Consider the following 26,787-nt stretch of genomic DNA (forward strand, 5'->3'; position numbering starts at 1 on the left):
TTCTCTTATTTCTCTAGGGTAAGATAGGATTCTATATACCAATGAATCTGGCTGTTCTTCTCTCTCTGAGCCAATTCCAATGAGAGTAATGTTTAAGTATTAACCACCATCACTCTCATCCTCTCCTTCACTATAATAGTTCTTCCTAGCACCTCTTTACCCCCATTTTATCTTTCTCTTCCCATTTTTCTTATTGCAATCCTTTTTTTCACTTTTAGATTTTTTTTACATATCATCCTAAACAGTTTACTACCACACCCTCTGTCTATGTATATTTCTAACAACTATGATAATGATCACAATTTTTAAGAGTTACAGATAGTATCTTTTCATATAGGGGAATATAAACAATTTAACCTTATTGAAGTCCTTAAGTTTTTTCTCTTATTTCTCTTTTTATGCTTCTCTTGAATTTTGTTTTTGTATATCAAATTTTCTGTTAAGGTCTGGTCTTTTCTTCTGGCATGTTTGGAAATCTTCTATTTTATAAAATTAATGGGTAGGTGATTCTTGGTTGTAAACCCAGTTCCCTTACTTTCCAGAATACCATATTTCAAGTCTTTTGGTCCTTCAATGTGGGAACTGCCAGATCCTATGCAAATCTGACTGGGGCTCCATGATACTTGAATTGTTTCTGGCTGCTTGCAGTATTTTCTCCTTGGTGTGGGATCTCTTGAACTTGGCTATAACATTCCTGGGAGTTTTAATTTGGGGATTTATTACAGGAGGTGATTTGTAGATTCTTCCAATTTTTATTTTACCTTCTTGTTCAAGAATACCAGGGCACTTTTCTTTAACAATTTTTTATAATATGATATGTAGGATTTTTTTTTATCATGACTTTTAGGTAATTCAATAATTCTTAAATTACCTCTCCTGGATATATTTTCTAGGTCAGTTGTTTTCAATAAGATATTTCATATTTTCTTTTATTTTTTCATTCTTTTGATTTTGTTTTTTTGTTTCTTCATGTCTCATGAACCCATTATCTTCTATTTGCCCAATTCTGATTTTTAAAGATTGAATTTCTTCCATGACTTTTTGATCCTCTTTTTCATTTGGCCCATTCTACTTTTCATAGAATTTTTGCCTCTTTTTCCAGTAGGTCAATTCTGTTGGTTTTTTTTTTTTGTGGTTTTGTGTGTGTGTGTGTGTGTGTGTGTGTGTGTGTGTGTGTGTTTTAAGAAACTTTTCTTTATTGGATATTTGTGCCTCTTTTTTCAGTTGACCAATTTTGATTTTTAAGCAGTTGTTTTCTTTTTGTATTACTTTCATTTCTTTTTCCTATTTTTCTTTGACCTGTCTTACTTGATTTTTTAATTCCTTTTTTAGTTCTTCCAGCACTTGAGATCAATTTCAATTTTTCTTTGAATTTTTGCATGTGGTTGCTTGGTCACTGTCCCCTATTGGCTCTGTGCTTCACTCTTGGTCACCATAAGAATTTTCTAGGGTTAGGTGTTTCTTTTGCTGTTTGCTCATTTTCCCAGCTTTTTGTGTGTGTGCCTGTTGACTGGGAATTCTGAAAGCTAATGATTCTGTCTCCTATCTGATAGCAAGACTGGGCACTGTGAGCTATTTTACCCTGGGGCTAGTTCTTCACCACAGTATAGGCTTGAAAGGGTCAATCTCTGTGGATTTTCTGGACTCACTATGGGTTGGTTCCAGGGCCTGGGACTTCAAGGGATAAGTGTGGGGTGTAGGGTGCTCTGTTGTTGTTGTAGCCAGAGTTCTGGGATCCCAAAGTTGGCCTATGCCCAGGCTTAGAACCTGGCACAATAGATGGGGGAGGTAGGGATGGTCTCAAGATCTCTTTATCATCTCTGATAATCTGATAAGGACAGCTTAGTTGATAAGGAAATAATGGGACACGGGAGTTGTCTTTTAGCTCATGCTTCCAGTTATCTCTCCAGGAGCATGGAGTTTATTATGTATATATCAAGACTCATTTCACACAAAAGAACCCACCCAAAAAACTTTGCAGATGCCCAGAAGTTACAAATTATGTCATATCAAAACACAAAAAGTCTCATTTAATTTCAGAATAGAACAAGGCCAAAACTGAATTTGGACTGGGTTCTTATCAGAAAGCCAAGTCAGGGAATATTTTTCAGGGTTGAATTTCCCCTGCTAAGGTTTTGGCCTTGGCTGTACCAGGCAGCTGCATTCCTGGCCAAAGGGGGAAAATGTTAACCTCTTAAATTCAGGTTTGCTAGGAACTTAAAGCTTTTCAATAAGGCCATAATACTTTTCAACAAGAAATCACAAGGATTACAAAAGGGGTCAAAAGAGGAGTCTCAGATTTTTATCTTTTCCCTTATTGGCTTCCCACAGGATGGTGTTTAGCCAGCATTCCTCTTTCTGCAATTTTGCTTTCAGTTCTCCCTTATCCTGTGAAAATTGACTCCCTTTGCCTACCTTTCAAGTTATATCCAGCAAAAGAGCCCCCTCATTCCATCTTACTATTGGTTTTTTACTCATGTCATTCTGAGGCACTTTTTAAAGATTGGTTAGAAAGGACTGTCAAAGCAGTTTTAGTTTTTGCTGGGACTAAGCCACCATCTTGGCTCCTCACCTATGTTTTCTTTTTTCAACTTAAAAAAATTAACAAGTATGAAGAACAAAATATACACCCCTTTCCCAAACCCACTGAAAAAGAAAAATGAAACTCCTGTAACAAGTATGCATAGTAAAACAAATTAAATTCCTATAATGGACATGTCCAAAATTGTATATATTTTGTTCTTCATTACAATTCCTTTACCTGTTACGAGTTGGCAATCTTGGGCTTTCATTGAACTTCTGATATTGTCATTTTATTGACCAAAAGTCTTTTCTCTGTAATGTTGTTTGTTTTTAAAAACTTGTTATATGAAGTGTTCTGTTTCTACTCACTTCAGTCTGCATCAGTTTATGCAAGTCTTCTAGGTTTCTCTAAAACAATTTTTTTCATTATTTCTTATAACAATATTCCATTGCATTTATATACCATAATTCATATACCATATACCATTCATTCAGTCATTCCTAAGTAAATGGACATCTTAGTTTTTAGTTTTTTGATACACACACACAAAATGAGCCGTGATAAGTATATCTGGTGCATATGGGTAATTTCCTCTTTCTTTGGTCTCTTTAGAAGCATAGGACTATTTTTTTCTTACATGTGCAATATGTATCTTCTTTCACAACATGAGGAATTTGTATTGCATGACAACACTGAAATAACCTATATCAGATTGCTTGCTACCTGGGGAGCTGGGTAGAGGGGAGTGAGGAAGGGAGAGAATTTGGGTCACAAAATGTCAAAAAACAGTTGTTAAAAAATTGTTTCTGTGTATAATTTAAAAATAATAAAAGAAATGTTTTAGTTAAAAAAAAGTAGTATAGGGCTTGTGGTGATATTGCTGTGTTGAAATGTATGAATAATTTAGTAACCTCTAGAACATGGTTCTGTGAGGATTTTTTGTATACTGTATTATTTTTATATCAGGGTCCTTATAAAGACTATATTAGGGAGAATACCTGATTCAGTCTCAGGCTTGACTTTGTTCAGTCTATAGATTTTTGCACTCTCTTTGAGCTGAGGAATATGGCACTCTCACAGACTGGCTATCAGGGAAAATTCAGTGATAATATTTTCCTGCCTTATGTAAAACTTTACCTATCAGTTTGGAGAAAGGCTGAGGATCTGTTGTACTACATCTTAATTATCTATCACCAATTAAAGATGTCTGGAGATGTTCAAAGGAGGGGCTGAATAATGAACTCTCCGAAATATATACAGGTACCTGGGCCAGAAATTTCCATTTTATCTTATGATGGTCAAGAGAGTCATTTGACCACAAATAGGATGTCTTGACAGGTCAATTAATAAATCATTTTAAAATTAAGTAAAATTAGTCTCTTGAGATAATTTTAATCTCTCCAGGTTCCAAATTGCTTTCAAGAATACCTTGTCTAATTCACAACTCTGCCAATTAATATCACTATTCCCCAATAGCTCCTCAACATTTGCCACTTTCCTTTTTTTGTCTTCTTTATTCTATTTAATTTCTCCTGCACTAAAATCCTACTCCATTGGCTCCTTGTGGTCTAGACATGGCCTTTGAAGGGTAGGCCTAAGGATTATAATCTCTCATGTATCCTACTAAAAAAGATAGATTTCAAATATGAACTCAAATGGATTTTTGTTTTTATACAAGAACCAGCATAGAGCTAAGGTCAATGAAACTCATCCCTGGATTAGTTTCAGGGTTATGGGCTTTTTGGTCACAGCAGTTGTTAAAGACCATCTGCTTATTGGTAGAGGAGTTGTGAACTGCATTGGTAGAATACCAAGAAAGTCATTGACCATGGAAGTATTGCAGAGCATGTGAGTATGTGTGTGCAACTATATTTTGGTACATAAAAGGATTTCATAGTGCTTGAAGATGACCTAATACCATCATTTTCTCCTCCTTTGGGGAGGAGTTTCTCTTTTTGTAGGTATTGAAATTTGATGCATTTTTCAAAGAGATAGTCCCTTTGTCCAGTGAGGAGGATTATAGGATCCGAAAGGTGGTCATCTATTATTACCTGGAGGATGACAGCATGTCAGTTATGGAGCCTGTTGTGGAAAACTCTGGAATTCCTCAAGGCAAATTCATCAAGCGCCAGAGACTGCCCAAGAATGAACGAGGAGACCATTATCATTGGAAAGACCTGAATCGGGGTATCAACCTTAGTATTTATGGAAAGACATTCCGTCTTGTTGACTGTGACCCTTTTACAAAGGTATGGAATGAGTTTGGGAATCTTATAATTCCTTCAATATAATTTTAATCTTTGTAGTATAATGATAATGATAATAATAATAATAATAATAGCCACTAGCATTTATATACTACTTTAAGGCTTAGGAAGTAATTGATATGCTATTTCATTTGGTCCTTATAACAATCTGTTAGGTAAGTGTTCTCATTATTATCCCCATTTTCCATATGAAGAATCTGAGACTGAGAGATTTGCATTTGTAGAGGAAATTTCTTCACCAGGGACTTAAGGGATTTGGCTACACCAATGAAATTATAGTTCAGGCAAAAAAGAAAAGGAGGAAAACCAAAAGAACAGCAATTATGGCTTTGCACATATGGACAACCCATTTGGAGTATAGGTTCATTACAGAGCATTTAATTTGAGGGAGTCACTTTAATTAATGAAATATTTAATGGTCTAAACCAAATAAAAATCAAGTATATCAGATCTGACATGGCAGAGTTGATAGCAGGCTTGACCTTGATGCTTATCATAATCATAGAGATGATGACTGTCAGAATTTTGATGTTATTCCCATCTCTGTTTTGCATGAATTCATAACATTCTTTATTAAGACTGAGCTCCATTCAGCAGAGCACATGCAACAATTTCTGGGTCTAGGAGGGAGAAAATATTTCCTCCAGTCTGTTCTTGAATCCTTCCTGGTTTCTTCATTTTTTTTAAACCCCTTACCTTTTGTCTTAAAATCAATACACTAAGTATAGGTTCCAAGGCAAAAGAGTGGCAAGGGCTAGGCTAAGTGACTTGCCCAGTGTCACACAACTAGAAAGTATATAAGGCCAAATTTTAGCCCAGGACCTCCCATCTCTAAGCCTGGCTCTGTCCACTCACTGAGACACCTAGCCACCCTCTGGTTTATTCTTAATGATCAGTAAAAAGAGTTTGCTTCAGAAGATTGATCTGCAGCAGAGGGGGGAAAAAAATCTCCTTTTGTTTGTTGATTTTTTTTTGTAACTAGGAGTGCAAGGGAGCTCCACATTTATTTTTCAAGAAAATAAGGATCTTGGGAAGCACTATGATGATGATAATAATAGTGCATATTCATATAGGACTTTAAGGTTAAAACACTTTACATACATTATCTCCATTGATACTCCTAACAGCCCTGAGAAGGTGTTATTACTAGCCTCCATTTCACAGACTAACTAAGCTGAGAAAGGGAAATTGACTTGCCTTAGAACCATGCAGCCAGTAAGAGTCAGAGGTGGGATTCATACCCAGGTCTTATTAATTCCAAGTCTACTATTTCTTTTCCCTATGCTATACCATATCAGCAATTGTTTTGACAGTATATTTTTCTGGCAAATGAGATATGTACCCCCTGAAATTATGTGGCCAGAGCAGATGTTTAAAATGCCATTTTGAAATGGTTTTCATTTTAAAATCCTACCCTATATATTCCCAGCATAGACTTGCACAGGCTGGGTTCCATATCTTCAGAGAGGAGAATTTGCTCCAGGGTGTTTTAATTTGTTCTTAGACTGGACCTAATTTTTGAGAATTGAAATAAAAAGATCACAAGTAATATTGATTAATTATGAAGGTAGTCCATCCTTTTTCCTGAGCCCGGCTTTATTTTCAGCATGGATTTGGGACAAATACAATTTAAGATACAAATGATTTATGATTTATTGTTAGGTAATCTCGGCAGAAAGCTTCCCAGAAGTCTTTCTTTTCAGGAAATCCAGATCTGTTATTTGGGCATCATCACCCAAAATAAAATAAGGTTATATTGCAAACATTAGTGACCTAGCCTTCATTTTACAAGCTACTTTGAGGAAACTGATGTCCAGATTTTATAAGAATGAGATTTTTATACAACACAAAAAGCAAACAATGTCTTTTCAATATCTAATATGAATTCTGAACCACACACATTTAAGAATTGTCAAATAGAAACCAGTAAAGTTACAGATTTGAGGTATACTATGAATATTAAAATTAACATAAACATTGTTTCCATTAGAAGTGCATATAGTTACTCAGACATAATCATATCTTGAGGGGGAATTGACTCAAAGGAGAGTCATACATAGTCCCAAATTCTTTTACATTTTGTGTAAATTTAACTGCTGATTTAATTGACATTTCTGTGGCATTTTTGAAGGATCTGAATATGACAGAACATCAGGCAGGTAGGTGGCACAGTGGAATGCCAAGCTTGGAGTCAAGAAGACTCTTCTTTCTGAGTTCAATTCCAACCTTAGATAATTACTATCTTGATGGCCCTGGGCAAGTTACTTCACCTGTTTACCTTGGTTTACTCATCTGTAAACTGAGCTAGAGATGAAAATGGCAAACTACTCTAGGATCTTTGCCAAGAAAACACTTAATAAGGTCCAGAAGGGTCATACATGACTGAACAACAATGGCAGAAAATCAAATCCAGCTAATACCTGTATTTATTATTAGCTGAATGAATTAAGAAAATAAACTAGCCCTCTCCACCTGCTTTTACCCTTTGTTACTTTTTAAAACCACGTTTTGATACTAGTCATTCAGGAGAATGGGAAGAGAATTTTGTTGCTATTGTATCCCCAGACATAAACCCTCTCATTAGCTAAAAATCTCAACAAAAGAAAGTATTATAAAATCATAGAGGTGCTTTGAGGTTCCTTAGATATCACCACAGTTCAGTCACTTTAATGATGAAGATGCTTGGGTATGGAGGATACTTGGGAATGGAGGATGACTTTTTCAGCATTTTACAGCTAGTTAGTGTAGAGCTCAAATAGAACTGAGGTTGCCTGACCCTTAATAAAATTCTTTACCCCTTCTTCACAAAAATTCTTTAGCATTCCAAAGTACTCAATTGCCCCAAACCATCCCCCATAGTTGCCAAAACATAAAACCAAATTTCTGTCATATTTCCAATTTTTAAAAAAGTTTGGATTTCATTGTTATGTACCTTCCCATTCCTGTCACTGACTAGTCTACAATTTATTGTCAAGCTCATTAGAATATGAGCTCCTAGAAGACAGTAATTATCCCTGCCCCCTTCTCTGTATCCTCCATGCTTAGTGAAGTGCTTGGCATAAGTGCTTACTTAATAAATTCCTGTTGATTGATTGATTAATTGAATAAAGCCTTTAAGGAGACATGAAGTCAAGATGAACTAGAAAGCAACAGTGACTGTGAAAACAATTTCTTTAAATTGATTTATAATGAATTAACAAAATGAAAATCAAGACTGTATCTAATTCAAAAGTTTATCTTGGGGGCAGCTAGGTGCCCAGTGAATAGAGAGCTAGGCCTGGCATTGGAGGGACCTGGGTTCAAATCTGTTCTCAGACAATTCCTAGTTGTATGAACTTGGGCAAGTCACAATCTTAATCACCTAGCCCTCTCCACTCTTCTACCTTGGAACTGATACTTAGTATTGGGGGAAAAAAAAGTTTAAAAATATAGTTTATAGTAAAATATAGTTTTATAGTTTAAAAAAAGCTTATCTTGACTTTCATCAGAGTAATATAGTTTTAGAGCTAAAAGGGACTATATAGCAATCTTGAGAAGGTAGTGTTTTCTTTTCCAATTGTTTCTCCCATACTTAATGGTAGAAATGAGGGGAATTTCTCAGAGCTACATTGGTCTGGGTTCATTTCTGCCCTGGGGAGAAAAGTGCCAGTTCAGTAGTTGGAAGACATCTAGTTTAGCAACCAACTCAAACTAGCTTCTTGCTATTCACAAATAGACAAATGTTTGGTGCCTACATCTCTTTTGTATTGTAGGATAGAAAATTAGAGCTATGAAATTTAAAGAAATTTCAACCATTAGTAACTTGGATTTTAGAGAGGAATAAATATTCTTAGGTCAAGTTTTGTGCCATGGAATTGGGGCAAGTGTATTTAATTTGTACTTGATGCCAGAAGACCTTAGTTTAAGTCCTAAGGCTAATGTTTATCTAGTTATGTGATAAATAAGCAGGTCATTTGATTTCTCTGTGCTTCAAATTCCTCATCTGTTTAATGGGAATAATAATATAAAACCCATAATAATGAGAAAATAATTTTAAAAAGTAGTATTTTTGGATTATTTATGCAATTTGAAGGTATTTGCAACCAACTTGAACCAACCAGTGATGTTAAAAGAAAAAATTTTTATTGGGTGCATTTTAATTTCACCCCATTAATATTAATTTGCAAGAGAAAACTTTTGGCTTAAGAATAAATTCCTTAATAGGAGCCCAAAGGGGAAGGTGGAGACAACAAGAAAAAGTTATTTCCACAAAGGAGGATTATGGCTTTGGTGGCCTCCAGTTTTTCCCAGTTCTGTCAATTATCCCTGATCAGTGTGGGAGAAGGTTTGAGTAGTGTCTTTTACCTGCAGTAACTGGATCCCCTTCTCTGACAAAAAGGGTCACAGGGCAACCTCTCATCCTACAGCCATCACTAAGAATAGAGTAGCTTACGGTGGCTCACATCTTGGAACAAAACCAAAATGGGCACAAACCAGGGATTTTATAGAAAGGTTCAGGGTCTTGTTTAGGGGTCCCTTATCAGTCTTCTGTATCTGGCATTACCAGATGGAAGAGGCCAGTTAGGGGACTAGCATAGGAAATGGAAGGTTCTGGGCATAGAAGATTCCAGAAGATAGAACTCCTGGCAGAAGAAGGAGATAGATTTAGGCCTCTAGTAGCAAAAACCCTGACTTCCAAGATCAAGTTGTTCCCCTCCCCGCTTTTTTTAAACTATCACAATTAGGTAGTATAACATGCTCTATCATGGTAAAGATCTCCGAATATAGGCTGCTGTTTGTCACATATGTAGAAAATACTATTATGACAGTAGCCATTTTTACACTGGAGCAACTCCCAGTGATCCAGATACATAGGTTGTGGTACCAAATTGTGGGGGGGAATTGTTCCATGAATTCATAAAAATTATAAACATATTTACCAAAAATGTGCCGAATTTAAAAACAAGAATCTGACTTTTTAAAGTGAAAACATAATAAGCTAAAACATTTATTTCTAAGTAATGAAGATAGTAAAAATTGTCAGTAAAAAATTGTTCAAGGCCTGAAGAAGTGATGAGATTTCACAGGATCAGAGATTTAGAATTTGAAGGGATTTTGGAGATCATGGAACCTATCGTCCTTATTTGTAAAATGAGGAAACTGAGTCTCAAGTTCACTTGTTCAGAGCTACACAGCTAGTACATGAAAGGAGATAGATTTAAACCCAACTATGTCCGACTTTATATTGCATTCAATTATTTCCAATTATTCAATATTATTTCCAATTATACAACACTCAGCGATGATGTTACAGAACTGGGCCAGTCCCAGAAGCAAGGACATCAGACATCCATGTGGGTTCTTTGTGCATGTTCCTAGGATTAGGCTCTCGTTGGCCAGTTCCCTTTTCTATTCACCATTCACATATTTATCACTAGCAAATTGTTTATCAAATTGTTGTGTTGGAGTAATTTGGGAAAAAAATGTTTAAATCAATCAATAAATATTTATTAAGCACCTAGTATATTCCAGGCATTGTGCTAAGAGCTTTACAATTATCTCATTTAGTGATCTTATTATTGTATAGTATATTGTTAGTGGTTTACATTTGAAGTTTTATTTAGAAGTGAATTGTTCTAATATACTATAATGGACTTCGCTAATACAAGACAATCCCAAGGGACTTATGAGAAAGAATGCTATCCACGTTGAGAGAAAGGACTGTGGGAGTAGAAATGCAGAAGAAAAACAAATGACATCATTTGTTTATATGGGTATATGATTTGGGGTTTTGGCTTTAGAAGATTGTTTTATTACAAAAATGAATAATATGGGAATAGATATAAGTGATGGATAACATTTGTATAACCCAGTGGACGTGCTTATTGGATCTGGGAAGGGGAGGGAAGAGAGGAGGGAAAGAAAATGAATCATGTAAACATGGAAAAATATTTTAAAAAGAAAAATAAAGAAGTGAATTGTCTTGCCATTGCAAAGGTCTGAAAACCATTTTAGTGCTATTCCAAATTATTTTTCAAAGTTGAAGAGATGGAGGCCCAAGGAAGTTATGAAATTTCACAGGACCATAGATTTAGAGTTTGAAGGGATTTTAGAGATCATGAAACATAACCTCCTTATTTGCAAAATGAGGAAACTGAGTCTCAAGTTCAGTTGTTCAGTTACATGGCTAGTATGTGAAAGGGGATAGATTTAAACCCAACTATGTCCAACTTCAAATATAGCACTCTAACTATTGTTGTCATTCAGTCATTTTAGTCATGTCTGCCTCTTCATGATCCCATTTGGAGTTTTCTTGGCAAAGCTACTAGAGTGGTCTGCTATTTCCTTCTCCAGCTCACTTTATAGATGAGGAAACTTAGGTACAAGGATAAGTGATTTGCCCAGGGTCACACAGCTAGTGTCTGAGGCCAGATTTGAACTCAGGAAGATGAGTTCCTGACTCCAGATCCTGCACTCCAACCATTGTGTCCCCAGGTGCCTAACTAATTAACAACTCTAACCACTATGCTGAAGTAAAATGATGTGTCCAAGACATCACAGTGTCTTGAGAAGACTCCTAGAATTAGAGGGCTTGGATTTGAATCTAAAGTCTACCACTTTGAACCAGCAAGTAACTTTGGCTAATTTTCCTATTCTCTTTAGGCATCAGTTTCCTTGTCAATAAAATAAAGGCAGTCACCTAAATGATCGTGAAGTGATAATACATGTATAACCCAGATCAAATTGCTGGTTATCTCCAGGAGGAGGTGGGGGGAGGGAAGAGAGAGAGGGAGACAATTTAGATCTTATAACTTCAGAAAACATATGTGGAAAACTATTACATGTAATTGGGAAATAAAATATCTTTCAAAATAAAATAAAATTTAAAAAATAATAAATGATCATGAAAGTCCCTTCCAAGTCTCTAAATTCATGATTCTATGAAGGGAAAGGAATAAGCATTTATATATATATAGGACTGACTACATGCCAGGTACTTTGCTAAGCAAATTTTGGATATCTCATTCCTGGGAAGTAGATGCTCTGGTATCCTCATTTTGTGGATGAGAAAACTGTGGCAAATAGAATTTGTGTCTTGCCCCCTAGGGTTTCACCAGTAGTAAATATCTGTTACTGAATTTGAACTTAGGTTTTCCTGTCTCCAGGCGCAATGCTCTATCCACTACACCACCCAACTGCCCTAAGCTGATCCTACCCAGCTGAGATTCCAAGCTAAGTCTTCTAATTCCAAGGTCAATGTTAGTCCAGTTGCTCCATCCATGTTTCTTCTAGTGGCAAAGCTAAAGCTGAAACCCCCATCTCCCAACTAAATTCTGGTGCATTTACTAAATAACAAGTTTCCCAGTCTTACAATGACAGAAGATTGAGAAACATTTGCTTTGCATCAATGTAAATATTTGAAGTAAGTTGCAACTAGTATTTATTCTAACTTGGTCATGACAAAGTTTATATCCATATCTAAAATCAGTTAGACATAATACTGCAACAGTGTTCATTTAAGGTTCAATATGTATAAAGAAGTAATTTCAAAACATATTCTCTATCAATCCCCCTCGTCTAGTGCCTTCCCTCTGTTGATTATTTCTTAATTATCCTGTAATGAGTACCAAGTGTCTCAGTGGATGGAGTTCAAAGCTAGGAGTCAAGAATTCCTGAGTTTAAATCTGGCCTTAGACTCAACTAATTGTGAGACTCAGGGCAAGTTACTTTACTCTCTTTTCCTCCATTTCCTCATTTGTAAGATGAGCCAGAGAAGGAAATGGCAAACCAGAGCTTTGTCAAGACCACCTCAAATGGGCTCATAGAGTCAGACACAACTGAAACAACTGAAGGAACACAAATCTTGTACATAGCTTGTTTGCCTGTATTGGTTTCATCTTGTCTCCCTATTAGAGGAGGGAACTACTTTTGCCTCTTTTATGTATTTGATTTTATACAACCTAGTGTTGTACCTGGCAGGTAGTAATAAATGTTCATTGACTTTGACACCTAACTAAATTTCATAGACCATAGTTCAGGCTTTAGGTCCAAGTTTTCTAATATCAGGCAGGGTGGGCAGCTTGGTATGGGGGCAGAGCACATATCAACAGTCATTTCTCCATCTGCAGATGGCTGTCCTAATACCAATGTCTCCTGAATTGTCTCAGAGGCATTGTCTAGCAGTATTTACAAGTTCATACACTGTGAAGCAATTCTACATTATAATCTCTATTGCATATATGCCTGGCTTAGGATGTATGTTATATGATTTGTCCCATTTAGATAGGAAGAGTGTTAGTTGACTAGGAAGTAAAAGTTCCCCTCTCCTAAAACCTGACGGCCATAGTTTCACTTGTCTAATCAGAGCTCATTTACTTTTGGTAATTTTCCAGGAAAATAAATGATTATTTTATGTTTTGAATTACTTAGGTATTTTTAGAGAGTCAAGGAATCGAACTGAATCCCCCAGAGAAAATGGCTATAGACCCTTACACTGAAATCCGGAGAAAACCACTCCGCATGTTCATCACTCCAACAGACTTTGACCAGTTTAAACAATTTCTGACCTTTGATAAAAAGGTAAGTGAACCTGGGCATATCTCAGTGGATCTGTTCCTCTTTTCAAAATGTCCTGCCCTTAGCAATGAATTAGGCTCTTTTGATAAGAGCTGTGAAACTCTGTTTTGTCCATTTGGATACAATGCTACCTCTGAATTCTTCCAGATTTATGGCTATAGAGATACCTTAATTTCAGGTCAGAGTCAACCCAAATTGTATAATCGAACTGAATGATATTACTTTTAAAGTAATGAAATTTTAAAGTAAAAAAGTCAAAACAACAAAAACTTTTTTCCCCTTTTCAGGATTATTATTTTTTTAATATTCTTTTTTCCTGAGTTCTGAATTCTTTCCTTTCCTCTCTGGTCCCTCCCTCCCCTACCCCCCATTGAAAAGATAAGCAATATGATACCCATTGCTCGTGTGGAAGTCATGCAAAACATTTCCATATTAGCCATGTTACAGAAAACAAAACAAAAAAATCCAAGAAAAATAAAGTGGAAAAAAATATACTTCAATCTGTACTTGGAGTTCATCAGTTTCTTCCCTGGAGGTGGATAGCATTTTTAATCATGAGTCCTTTGGAATTGTCATTGATCATTGTATTAATCAGGGGAACGAAATCGTTCGCAATTGATTATTGCTACAATATTGCTGTTGTGAATGATATCTGTTCACTTTGCAACAGTTCACATGTCTTCCCAGACTTTTCTGAAAGCATCACTTTTGTCATTTTCCTTTTTAAAATTGTTTATTTGTTTGAGTTCTAAATTTTTTCCCTCTAGCCCACTGAGAAGGTAAGCAATAAGAAAAAAGATAAAAACAAAACTCTTAATTTATAAATATATCTGCTTTCTGTTATCGATCCTATATTGACCACATGAGTAATCGTCAAATCCTCTGTTAAAACTACAATGTCTTAAGACATCCTGAACCTGATAGATTTGGTTGAGTTTCTGATATCTAGATAGTAATTTTATAAAAACTGCCTTCCACATATTTCCCTATTAAATTTTTCCAGATTGATGTGCTTTCTTTGGCAGGGTACCCTTGAGGGACCTTCTCCTGCTAAAGTGCAGAGATGGACTTGGAGTCTGAAGAAATGAGTTTGTATTCTGCCTGAGATACTTACTGGGAAAGTCACAGGGCCCCTTCAAGCCTCAACTTCCTTTTCTGTAAAACTGGAATAACTATGTCATAGTGTTGATGTGAGGAAAATGTTTTACAAACTTTAAGGCACTGTATAAATATATTATTTTTTATTAAAAGCACAAGAACACTAGCCATCTTGGTACAACTTGACAGAAATCAATAAGACTAGCATAGTTTAGGGCCATCTCTATAATTTTGTGCTACACAAAAAGCCAATTTCAAGAGATAGCTACTTATGATAATAGACTACAGTTTTGTTCCATTAATTCTCAGGAGTATAAATCAAAGCAAAACAAATTTGCTTTTTACACAAAGAAGCCAACCCCCAAATTTAGCAAACAGAGGACATTTTCAGCTTTTGGGATTTTGTTTTGATGAGAGCTAAAAATAATATACTGTACCAGTGAATATTATAATTTAGATTTTACATAGAAACAAGCATAGAAAAGGACTTCACAGAAATTTATGTCAGACAAAATAATATGATGTGAAATGCCAAATGTGTCATACACTTGCATCCAGTATTTCTCATGGGGCCCCGCAAATGCTTTATAGTTTTAGAATAATAATAGCTAACATTTAAACAGCATTTTATAGTTTAGGAATGTTTTCCTTGCAACAACTCTGTGAAGCAAATAGTGCCTGTGATATTGGGATATATTTATCCCCATTTTGCAGGTAAGGAAACTAGTGCTTAGAAAGGTTGACTTTTCCATCTCAACCAATTATAATCTGGTTTTCACCCTGTGTCCCTGCACAGCTTTCCTATACATTATGCCACCCCTCCATGTTTACTTTCTCTTCCCCCTTTCCTAGGGTCCTTCTGTCTTGACAACTCCATTTTGGAATAGGACAGGACTCTGAGCTCTGCTCACCACCCTATCTCCCATTCTCTTATATCCTCCCACAGAGATTATCTGACCTGGAAACCCCTTACTGAACTCTCCCTCCCTCTTTGCTTGCCTACTGCTTCAGATACCAAAAATACTAAATACCAGGATGAAATTGCTAAGCACTATGGTGGCTTGGTGCCTGAGATCTCTGGAAGCCTGGTATAAATTAGAAATTCTGGGAGTGAGATCAAAAAGGATTACTAATTATTTGTTGTCCCCAATTGCAAATAAAATGTAATGTGTTGAAATGTCAGTGTGTTTGAGTCTTCCCTTTGTACCAAGGATGGTTGAACCAAAGTCCATCCTTTGCCTTTGGACTATGTGAGCTATGATGATGCACAAGCAGACCGTTCTTTTCATTTCCATTCAGTTCAATAAGTATTTCATAAACTCTTGCTTTGTATCAGGCTCTCTGCTGTGTTGTATGGATATAAAGACAAAAAAAACCAACAGCCCCTCTGCTCAAGTAATCTATGTATTCTCCTAGGGGGGGAAATGCCTCCTGAAATATTATGTTGAACTTCCACAGTGATTAAATGAGGATGTAATTAGATATGGTACCCACTCAGTTTACAAAGTTAGATGAATGAAATATAAAGAAATTATGAGAACATACTCAGGAGAAGGGATTAGGAGATACTGACAGTGCCTCCTGAGATATCAAGACTTTGTCCCCTAAGATCAGGACTTTGGAAGCACTGAATCCTTTGAAGTTTCAAGCTCCAAGTGAGAAAGCTTGCCTTCCATTTCTCCTTACCTCAACTGGGACTTCTGAGTAGTTTTGTACTCAATATGCCTTCTCTGTGGTGTTCTTTGCATTTTAGGAATTTTATTCCTTTCAGTTTAGAAAGCATCACTTACCATTCATTAAACCTAATGATTTTTTTAATCTGTGTTGAATTACTGATGTTTTCACTTGTGCTTGAAACCAGAAGACTGTCATAAGTGGTGAACTTTTTCTTATTCCCTGGAAAAACATAACTTGAGAGTTGGAAGAGGCATTGGGTAGCCATCTAGACCAATGAATACGCCAAAAGAATTCATGTGGCAACATAGCCATCCAAGTGGTCATCCATTTGAAATAGAAACTTGTAGACTTTCAATGAGAAGGAATCCATCAAAGTACCTACTGTACTTTTGGACTATTCTCTCCTTCATCTGACTACCCTTCAAATACTTGAAGACAGTTGTCATATTCCTGCTACTCCTGAGTCTACTGTGTTCCAGGCTAAGCATCTCCACTTTCTTCAATGAATCTTTATACAACATGGATCCAAGGCCTTTCACCATCCTTGTTTACCCTCCTCTAGCTGCTCTCTGATTAACAGTATCTTTCTTAAATCAAGGCACCCTAAACTGAACAGTATTTCAGATGTGGTCTGGTTAGGGATTCATTTCCAGAAGCTAGACTCTGATGAGTCAGAACAGCCTAAGAGCACAGTTTTTGGTGGTGGTTTTTTTTTTGACTGTCATAACATGGCTAACTATATATAATGCCTGTGCCATCTATACCTATGTCTAAACAATTGATAAAAATGTTAAATAGCACAAGACCAAGTATACAGCCTTGGATAATCCTATAGATTAGAGACCTCCAGCTGCACTGACATGGAATTATTGACAACTACTCACTAAGTCTAGCCATTCTATTTCTACAAATTTTTATTCTTTCTTTATTGTTTAGTCTCTATCCATCCTCCTTATAGGAAGAATATGTGATAATTTATCAAATGGTTGGTTAAAACATAAGTAAACTATATCTAAACTTAACTACTAGTTTTAATTATCCTGTGATAAAAATTGAATGTGACATGACTCTTCTTGATCAGGCCGCAATGACTCTTTAAAATACATTTATTTATTTATTTGTTTGTTTATTTATTTGTGCATTCATTCATTCATTCATTTATTGTTTGTTTGTTTATTTTGGCAGTCTTTTCTTTTTAAATTTTGAGTTCCAAATTCTCTCTGTTCCTCTCGCCCTTTCCCATACCCATTGAGAAGACAAACAATATATCAATTATACATGTAAAATCATGCAAAACATACTATCTACATAAGTTACATTTTTTTTTAAAGCAAAGAATTTAGTGAGAAAATTATACCTTAGTTTGCCCTTAGAGTTTATCAGTTCTTTCTCTGGAGGTGGTTTTCATTTTTTCATCATGAGTCCTTTGGAGTTGTCTTAGATCATTGTATTGATCAGAATAGCCAGATTCTTCAAGTCATCATTACAACTTTGCTGTTACTATGCACAATGATCCTCCATTTCTTCTCATTTCACTTTGCATCAATTCACATAGTTCTTATGTTTTTCCTGAAAACAACCCCTTTGTCATTTCCCATAGCACAGTAGTACTCCATCACCTTCATATACTACAGATCATTCAGCCATTCCCCAGTTGATGAGCATTCCTTCAATTTCCAGTTCTTTGCCACCACAAAAAGAGCAGCAATAAGGGTTGTTTTTTTTTTGTATATATTGATCCTTTTTCTTTGATCTCTTTGGGCGGGGTACATACCTAGTAGTGGTATTGCCAGTTCAAAAAGGATATACACAGTTTTATAACCCTTTGGCTAGACTATTCTCCAGAATGATTGGACAAATTTACTACTCCACCAAATTAGTTGTTTCTCTTTCTTCCTCTGGTTGTGGGACTTTCTCAAGAGTATGCCTTCTTACCATACAATGCTACTATTCCCCCTTATATTATTTTTTCTGAATAATGCATTCCATTATAGAGCCATTTTCCTGGCCTGAGTTTCATCCCTCCAAGTCTTAGGAATGCAGTCAAATTCACCTCCTTGTATTAGGATTTCTAATTCTCTTGTCCCTAGACATTTGACATTTAGTTTAGACATTTGAGACCAAGAGTTTTATTGTTTCTTTTTTGGATTTTGGCTCCTGTGAATTTACAGAGGTCCCAACGGCTATTCTATAATTGTTTTTCTTGATAAATATATATGTATATAGCCATCAAGAGGATGTGTGTGGGTACACACATATATACATATAAAGATATAGACATGTGTACATATATGTAAATACACACATCTATATAAAGAGAGGCAGTCTTGTTATTCCTCCATTCTTTAGTTTAAAGACCCTTTGCTTATTTTGCAAGAAACCTCATAATAAATACATTATTTTTTTTATAATTTTTTTTAAACCCTTAACTTCTGTGTATTGACTTATAGGTGGAAGAGTGGTAAGGTTGGCAATGGGGGTCAAGTGACTTGCCATGGGTCAAAACAGCTGGGAAGTGTCTGAGGCCGGATTTGAACCTAGAACCTCCTGTCTCTAGGCCTGGCTCCCAATCCACTGAGCTACCCAGCTGCCCCTAAATACATTCTTAATTAGTCTTTGTTGAGTATACTTCCTCTCTGATCAGGGGTATATTATTCCTATGTTTTAAGGCATAGTCAAAACATCCAAATCACGTCTCACACACCACCTTCTTAGCTAGGCGGTCAGTTCCTAAATAATTGTTTCTTTTCAGCATCCCTTATTTTCAGTGGGCAACAGTAAAGAAAAAGCAATTTATTCCTTGATCTTCAGTTTCTTGCCCAAGACTTCATAATCTTTGGTAATACTTTTTTTAGGTTCCTTCAAGCAATATTATTTGTATCCTCATGAATCATCACAAGTAGGTAGTAGTCATCTGTTTTGATTAATCTTGGGAGAGTCTCTGTGGGGCCTTGGATATATGCCTCAGAAAGAAAATAGGTCTCTCCATTTTCATCTGGTCAGCAGATCCTGGCTTTGGTGCCCCTGTTCAGAGGCAGTGACTACTACTTCTCTTCAAAGCTTCCTGTGACATGTATAAGCTATTTTAACATAACTTTATTAAGCTCCACATGTCACTTTGGAACAGACCAATTACTCTTTGTACCTCAGTTGATTTTATTCAAAGAGCAATATTTTGATTTTAACTGAGTTGTTCCTTCATTACAAGGAATGGCTCTCTGACTAGGAAAGACAAGAGGGATGTGAATTCAAGATGACAGTGATGTAGCAATTGAGGATATTAATTAAAAATAATATTTTAAAAAGTAAACCAAACTGTTTTACTTCTGATTTCTGTACAGAGTCCATCTTTTGCTCATTTCTAGCCGTTACAACTGTTTCAACATTCAAGTGCTATTACAGTGCCTTGGAAGCATTTTTCTTTTCTTGACCTCATCCCTCAACAGCTGTGTTGCCACCTTGATGCCTACTACTCCTTATTTGCTTATGTCTGAATCTTAAATGACAAAGGAAAAAAGTTAAGCCTCCTTCTTAGGGAATGGGAGAAAGGGGCATTACTTATTAATGAATTGTTTTGGATTCCTCTAGGTCCTCAGATTCTATTCAATTTGGGATGACACAGATAGCATGTTTGGAGAGAGTCGAACATATATTATTCATTACTATCTTGCTGATGACACAGTGGAAGTTCGAGAGGTTCATGAACGGAATGATGGGCGAGACCCTTTTCCAGTCCTGCTGAGGCGTCAGCGTTTGCCCAAACTCTTGAAGGACAATTCAAGTAAGAATTTCTATTGCATTGGCCTGTCTTCTGTTGTTTGGTTTTTATGTAAATAGGCAGGAAATACTGCTCTTTTTTTAAGTCTCAAATTAGTTAATCAGATTAATTCTTTAGAAGTTTGGGAGAGCCTGTGAAACATTCACCCTAGGCACCAAGCCAAAGCTACTTTTGCTTCTCTTTTTTACTCTGTCTTTTATCCATTTCTATGATTTCTATGCATCATATAGTATCCAGCTGATGGAAGACATATTTGGGTGGAGAGGATTGTATTGCAAAATTTATTTGAAACATAGTGAATTAGCCTTTTGAAATGAACAGTTGAATCACTGTCACTTTAATTGTCTTTAACTTCAGGGAAAACACTACAAAATGATCCAATGGCAAGCTAGGTATAACAATTTGATTTCTTGAGCTTTTTTATTTTTTGCCCATGAACTATCATTACTGTCCTGATTTTCTTTTAGGATTCTAGAATGGTTTGAAAAAAAGTTCAAAGAATCAAGGATTTTCTTCCTTCCCTGAATACTAGTTTTACTTCTTAGTATCCCAATCCAACCATCTACCAGGAAACTAGGCCCCCGTCTCTGTCATTTGCCCTATTATTGTTGATCCCCACCTAGAATGGAGACACCCTCCATTCTGGACCTCTAGAGACCAAGTCTCCCTGTCTCTGGGGAAACCAATCAACTTAATTTTGGAACTATAACTTGGGACTGAGTTGTTCCAATTGATGGACCAATGAGTGCAAAATAACCAAACCATTATATATAGCTGTATACCATCTAGCCATCCATATGGAAACCAAAGTTTGTTCTGGCCTCACCCCACTCCTTTTCCCTTCCCACTTCTTGTTCTGGAAACAGTAATCAAATCATTATTATCATTACTACTTGAAAGAACAAGACAATTAAATGCTCCATTAGACTATTCACCATCTCTGAGATTCCTTGGGTCAAAATATCATCACTCCTCTTTATGTATCTTTTCTTATTAAATAAATGTAAGCTCCTCGAGGGCAGGGATGGTTTTACTTTTATATTTGCATTCTTAATACCTAGCATATAGTATGTGCTTAATAAACACTATAGCATTCTTGAAATAATTTCCTTAATTAGAAATTGCCCTGCTAGATAAAGTAGATGAGATGATGCAGTTCCTGTAGCTTTTTAAGATGTTCCTAACTATGGCAACATCTGTTCTTTCTTCACTGGATTAAAATAGTTATGAGGAAAGCAGATTAAAAAGAGGAAGACACCTGCCATCAGTGAGCACTTGCTTATGGTAAATAGGCATCCTTGATACACATGCCTGTTTTTGTTGCTGACTTAAGTATTTGGAATTTTTTCTTAGTTATGTATAATGACACTGTATCTCTCATTCATAGGTAGCTGAAAGCAATCTCTAGCTACTATTCATTTGTCCTCACAGCATCCTTGGGAATTGGAAGATAAGAAATTCTGGAAATTTCTCTCGACAAAAGTTGACTTTGGGTCAGAGGACCAATAGCAGAGATGGCAATATTATGACATTGAGCTTCTACAGTGCTTAAGTGAGCATGAAATTAGATATAGTCCCTGCCCAGTGAGCTAACAAAGTTAGATTAGGAAAAATACAGGGAAATAATGAAGATATACTTAGGGGAAGGAATTAAATGAGAGATATATCCCTAAAGCATAGAATCTTTTGTAGAATCAAGTTCCATTTGCATTTCAGACTGCTTGGTTAGTAGGTCATGACTTTTGCTCTGGCATTACTAACTTTAAAATTTATAATTCAACACCTCCAGTTTTTATAAGTTCTAAATTCCCATGTAAACTTATAGGCAAGTGGTGTGTTGGCTTATGTAGGGAGAGAAGGTGGTAACAGAACAGGTAGTCAGCTTTTTAAAGAAATATGGGGAAAGACTTGAGAAAATGGTGTCATTGAATATGAGCTCGTTGGGAGGAGAAGGCAGTAGACCTGACCTCTGACCCAACAAACAATAAACCAGAACGATATTATTCTGGGAATAAGGCAAAAGGACATTTGGTCAATGGACCCTGTGTATGCAATACAATCTAACAATTCTCTTCAGTACTGGATATAAAATAATAAGAACTAATATTTGTAGCTTTAGATTTGCAAAGTGCTTTATATGCATATATGTATATAAATAATCTTCCCTGTAGTCCTATGGAGTATGTAATATAGGTATTTTATGTTACTGTTGAAGAACTTGAGATTGGAAAGGTTCAGACTTGCCCATGGCCACATGGCTTTTAAGTTTCAGAGGCAGGATTCAAATCCAGCTCTCTCTTGATTTTAAGTCCAAGGCTCTTTCTCTCATATTATATACCCCCTGTAAAGTAATGATGAGAATCACTAATATTTATAGATCAAGTTTTATTATTCTTTGTGCTCTCCAAAGAATGCAAAGGTGCTTAGGAGTTTACCAAATCAATTGGTCCTAGACCCACCATATTGCACTGGTCATCTTCCTGCCATATTGCTGGGCTCCCATGTGCTCCTGATTGGTGAGAGTTCACCATATCTTTAGCAGGGACTAAGCCCTTTGCTGCGCCCAGATTGGAAAGGTCAAGGAAAATTTCATGCATCTTTAAGGCTTGAGACCTTAAAGAAAAAGAAGAATTTTAATAGGCAGTGGTGAGAGAAAGGAATATACATTTTTAACACAGGGATCAATGAATGTACAACAATCAAATATGGTGGGTTTAACTCAAGGAGTAGCTCATCAGGAGTGTATGAATGCATGAAGGAGAATAATGGGGAACTAATCTGGACAGCTAGTTTAGAACCAGGTTGAAAGTGACCATCACTGTTGGGCTGAGGAATTTGTATTTTATCACAAAGAGAGTTGGGAACCATTGATGGTTTCTCAGAAGTGATAATGATCACAGCTGCAAATTGGGCAAGTTATTTTGACAGTTATGTGGGAAACCCATGGCATAGTGGGATGAACATTAGATGTGGACTTGGAGTTGCTCTCTGAAGGTATAGGAGGTTGCCTTGGGAAACAGAAAGTTACCTTTTATTTGATACCTTCTTGTGAGGCTCAATGATTACTTCCTGTTGTAGTATGATGTAGTAGAGTCCTGTTTAGGTATGACTTAGACTAGGTGGCCTCTAAGATTCCTTTCAGCTCCGAGATGCTATGATTCTGTGACCCCTTAGACTCCCACCTTCTACCACTTACTAAACTATGTAACTTGGGAAGTTGCTTCATCTTTCTGAGCCTTATATTTTTCATTTTTAAAATGAAGGTATTCGGGGCAGCTAGTGAGTTGCCTCAATGGATAGAGAGGCAGTCCTGGGGAAGAGAGGTCCTGGGTTCAGATCTGGATTCAGACACTTCCTAGCTGTGTGGCCCTGGAAATTTGGGTCAAATTTCCTAGCCCTTACTACTCTTCTGACTTGGAGCTGATCTTCATATCAATTCTAAGGCAGAAAGTGAGGATTTTATTTTTTAATGGAAGAATGGGAATGAGTAGATCTTTAAGGTTCCTTCCAGCTTACAGTCAATGCTCCCATGCAGGATGGATTAAAGAAGAGAGAGACTGAAGGCAGGAAAATAGGAGAATATTACAATAGTCCAACAGAGAAATGGTCAAATCAAATGAGATCCTGAATGAGTAGAGGAGGATGTGATATTAGAGATGTTGCAAAAGTAAAAATGACAAAACTTGAACTTGATCAGATTTGAGAATGGAAGAAGAGTCAAAGGTGGCTGTGATGTTTGGCACTTGGGTATCTTAGACAATGATCCTGCAATCAGCATAAATTGACAAGTTGGAAGGAAGGGTAGACTTAGGAAGGAAGGTAATAGTTGAGTTTCATGAATGTTAAGTTTGAGGTACTAGTGGAAAATGCCTCTCCAGAATCTGGCTGTGCAAGTCTAGTGTTTAGTGGTATACTAGGATTGAACCTGGAGATAAATTGCTTCCCTGAGTGATTAGAAGAACTAACAGAACTAACAGCACTAACAGAGATGCCGAAAAAATTTTTATAAAGAATATAGACTTCTCAGTAAACCAGGAAGGGAAAGACGTAGACTGGAAGTAGATTTGAATTGGTACTTAGAGATATCCAGAACTGAGAAATCTGCATATTGTCTCTCCTGATTTAAACAGATCAGGATTCTGTATCTATTCATCTACAAATACTTTGTACTCTTATATCTCCTTACACCTGTAATTAGTTGTTTCTGTGCAATAAACACATGTATCTGAGAGCTTTTTACTATAGATAAGTAATAGACTATGAATAAAGTCTCTAGGGCAGTGATGGCAAACCTTTTAGAAACTGAAATAACTAAACTACAACCCTCATGCCACATGTGAGCCCCCCCATCTTACCCCAGTTAGGGGAAGGAGGAAGCACCCCCATTGGGCTGTTGGGCAGAGGGGCTGGTCATATGAGAAATGTCTTCAGATGCAGTGGAGAGAGGGAGGGACCAGCTCCAGCACACATGCCATAGGTTTGCCATCACTGCTCTAGGGTATATGAGGAAGGGACACCTTGCTGAGGCTATAGCCCAGTGGTTCCCAAATTTTTTGGCCTACCGCCCCCTTTCCAGAAAAAATATTACTTAGCGCCCCCTGTCACATACTATCACCACCCCCTTACATCTATTCACCACCCCCAAATGCACCTGTGGCCATCACTGCCTCCCTGGATCACTGCAGTACACACAAGGGGGCGGTGGTGCCCACTTTAGGAATCACTGCTATAGCCAAAGGAAAGAGCTCAAGTTCTTCAAATAGTGACCATGGTGTATTACCACCTGATTATAATAATTACCAATATTATTGTATAATGCTAGTCTTACCCAAATTAATTCAACTCTGATTTGGAATATTCATGTTAATGCATCAAGTAACCTGTTAATCTCTTTTTTTCAAAACCATATCTTCTGTCTTAGTATCAATTCTGAGATCGAAGAGCTCTAAGGGCTAGGCAGTTAGGATTAAGTGAGTTGTCCAGGGTCACACAGCTAGGAAATGGCACAAACCAGATTGGAATCCAGGTATGGTGTTCTATCCACTGTACTACCTAACTCTGCCCCCTGTTAATTCCTTTTCTTTTTTTTTTTCCTAAACCAATACCTTCATCTTAGAATACCAAATTCTAATACTAATTACTTGGAAGACTAAATATTAGTCTCAAGACCAACACGTGGTAAGGGCTAGGCAACTGGGGTTAAGTGATTTGCCCCAGGATCCCACAGCTAGGAAGTATCTGAGGGCAGATTTGAACCCAGGCCCTCCTGACTCTAGGCCTGACACTCTATCCTCTGAGCTACCTGGCTATCTACTATTAATTTTCTTTCTACCCAAAATGATGCTAAAATACTTTAAAATCTGTAAAGTCAGTTGCCTAGGTTGAAAAGACCCTTATTATCAGTGTAGGGGAATAAGAGTAATAACACAAATAGTACAGCAATGCAGTATAACATTGTGGATAGCAAGTTGGTCAGATAATCAGGAAAGTGTGGATTCATTGCTTCCCTTGGTTATACTTACTGGCTATGTGATCCTGGCTAAGTAACTTAAATCCCCAGCACCCCTAAGTGAGACTTTTGTAGTTGTTCAGTTGTGTCTGACTCTTCATCACTCAATTTGGGGTTTTCTTGGCAAAGATACTAGAGTGGTCTGCCATTTCCTTCTCCAGCCCATTTTACAGATGAGGAAACTGAGGCAGAGTGAAGTGATTAGCTTAGTGTCACATGGCTACTAAGTGTCTGAGGCTATATTTGAACTCTGGAAGAGGAGTCTTTCTGACTCCAGGCCTAGTGTGTCACCTAGCTGCCCCAAGCAAAATGTAAGAATTGAAAAACTATAAGCTAGCTGCTCCTTTGTGTTAGGAGAGATGGTTCCGGCCTCTCACCCCCCACCAACTCAGAGATCAGCAATTCAAAGCCTTTCTTCCATTTCACACATGAGAGATAAGAGGCTGAGAAATTGTGATATGTCTATGATAACATAGCTGGTAGGCATCAGAGGTGAGATTCAGATCCAGGTCTCCTGCCTTCTGAGGTGGAAAGAAAAAGTGAAGCCAAGGTAAAATTAAAAAAAAAATTTTTTTAGGTCATTCATCCAACAAACATTTATTAAGCGTGTAATAAATACCAAGTACATTAGACTCCACAGTAAAAATAAAGATAAACAAGCCACAGGCTTTATCTCACCAGTAGGAGAAATAATGCATATATACAAATAATTTTAATACAGATTGTATAAGTGAAATACAACCTTGAGAAGAGAAGGGAATATGTACGACAGAGAAGAATAACAGAGGAGCTGAGCCTGGAAGGAAGAGTCAGATTCTCAGGAAGCAAAAGATGGCCTATGAAGAAGATTTCAGATGGCTAAAGAAGGGTTGGAATTGGTTTCACATGTGGGAAATAGTGGGAACAAAGATTTGTGGTGGGAAAGATGCAGAGAGGCAACAAGCTGTATTGGAGAGGCAGCTAGGTGGCCCAGTAGATTGAGAGCCAGACCTGGAGATGGGAGGTTCTGGGTTCAAGTGTGGCCGCAGACATTTTCCTAGCTGCGTGATCCTGGGAAAAACCACTTTACCTCCACTGCCTGTCCCTTAATGCTCTTCTTCTGCCTTGGAAGCAATAATTAGCATTGATTCTAAGATGGAAGGAAAGGGTTTAAAAAAACAAAACAAGGGGGGAAAAACCAACCAGGTATACTGGAAAGATCTGCCATCAAAAGGACTCAAGTTCAAATCCTGACTCTGAATCTTATTTACTATGTGCCTTTGGACAAGTCCCTTCACCTTGCTATACCTCACTTTCCTTATTTGTAAGATGAGGGAATTGGATTTGCTGGCCATTCTGCAGAGGAGGCTGTAGAAAGAGCACTGAGTTTAGAGTTACT

The 26,787-nt window shown here is 36.9% G+C and overlaps 1 protein-coding gene across 1 annotated transcript in view; it reads left to right on the forward strand.

Annotated features, from left to right (window-relative positions):
* The window catches only part of EFHC1 (EF-hand domain containing 1), an 82,433-nt gene that overhangs the window by 19,293 nt on the left and 36,353 nt on the right, over positions 1 to 26,787 (forward strand). Inside the window, exons 3-5 of the mRNA XM_044673384.1 lie at positions 4,486 to 4,773; positions 13,201 to 13,350; positions 19,711 to 19,903. Coding sequence (XP_044529319.1) covers positions 4,486 to 4,773; positions 13,201 to 13,350; positions 19,711 to 19,903 — 631 coding nt within the window. The remainder of the gene's footprint in view (positions 1 to 4,485; positions 4,774 to 13,200; positions 13,351 to 19,710; positions 19,904 to 26,787) is intronic.

This window comes from Gracilinanus agilis, chromosome 4, assembly GCF_016433145.1.
Source record: "Gracilinanus agilis isolate LMUSP501 chromosome 4, AgileGrace, whole genome shotgun sequence".
NCBI lineage: Eukaryota > Metazoa > Chordata > Mammalia > Didelphimorphia > Didelphidae > Gracilinanus > Gracilinanus agilis.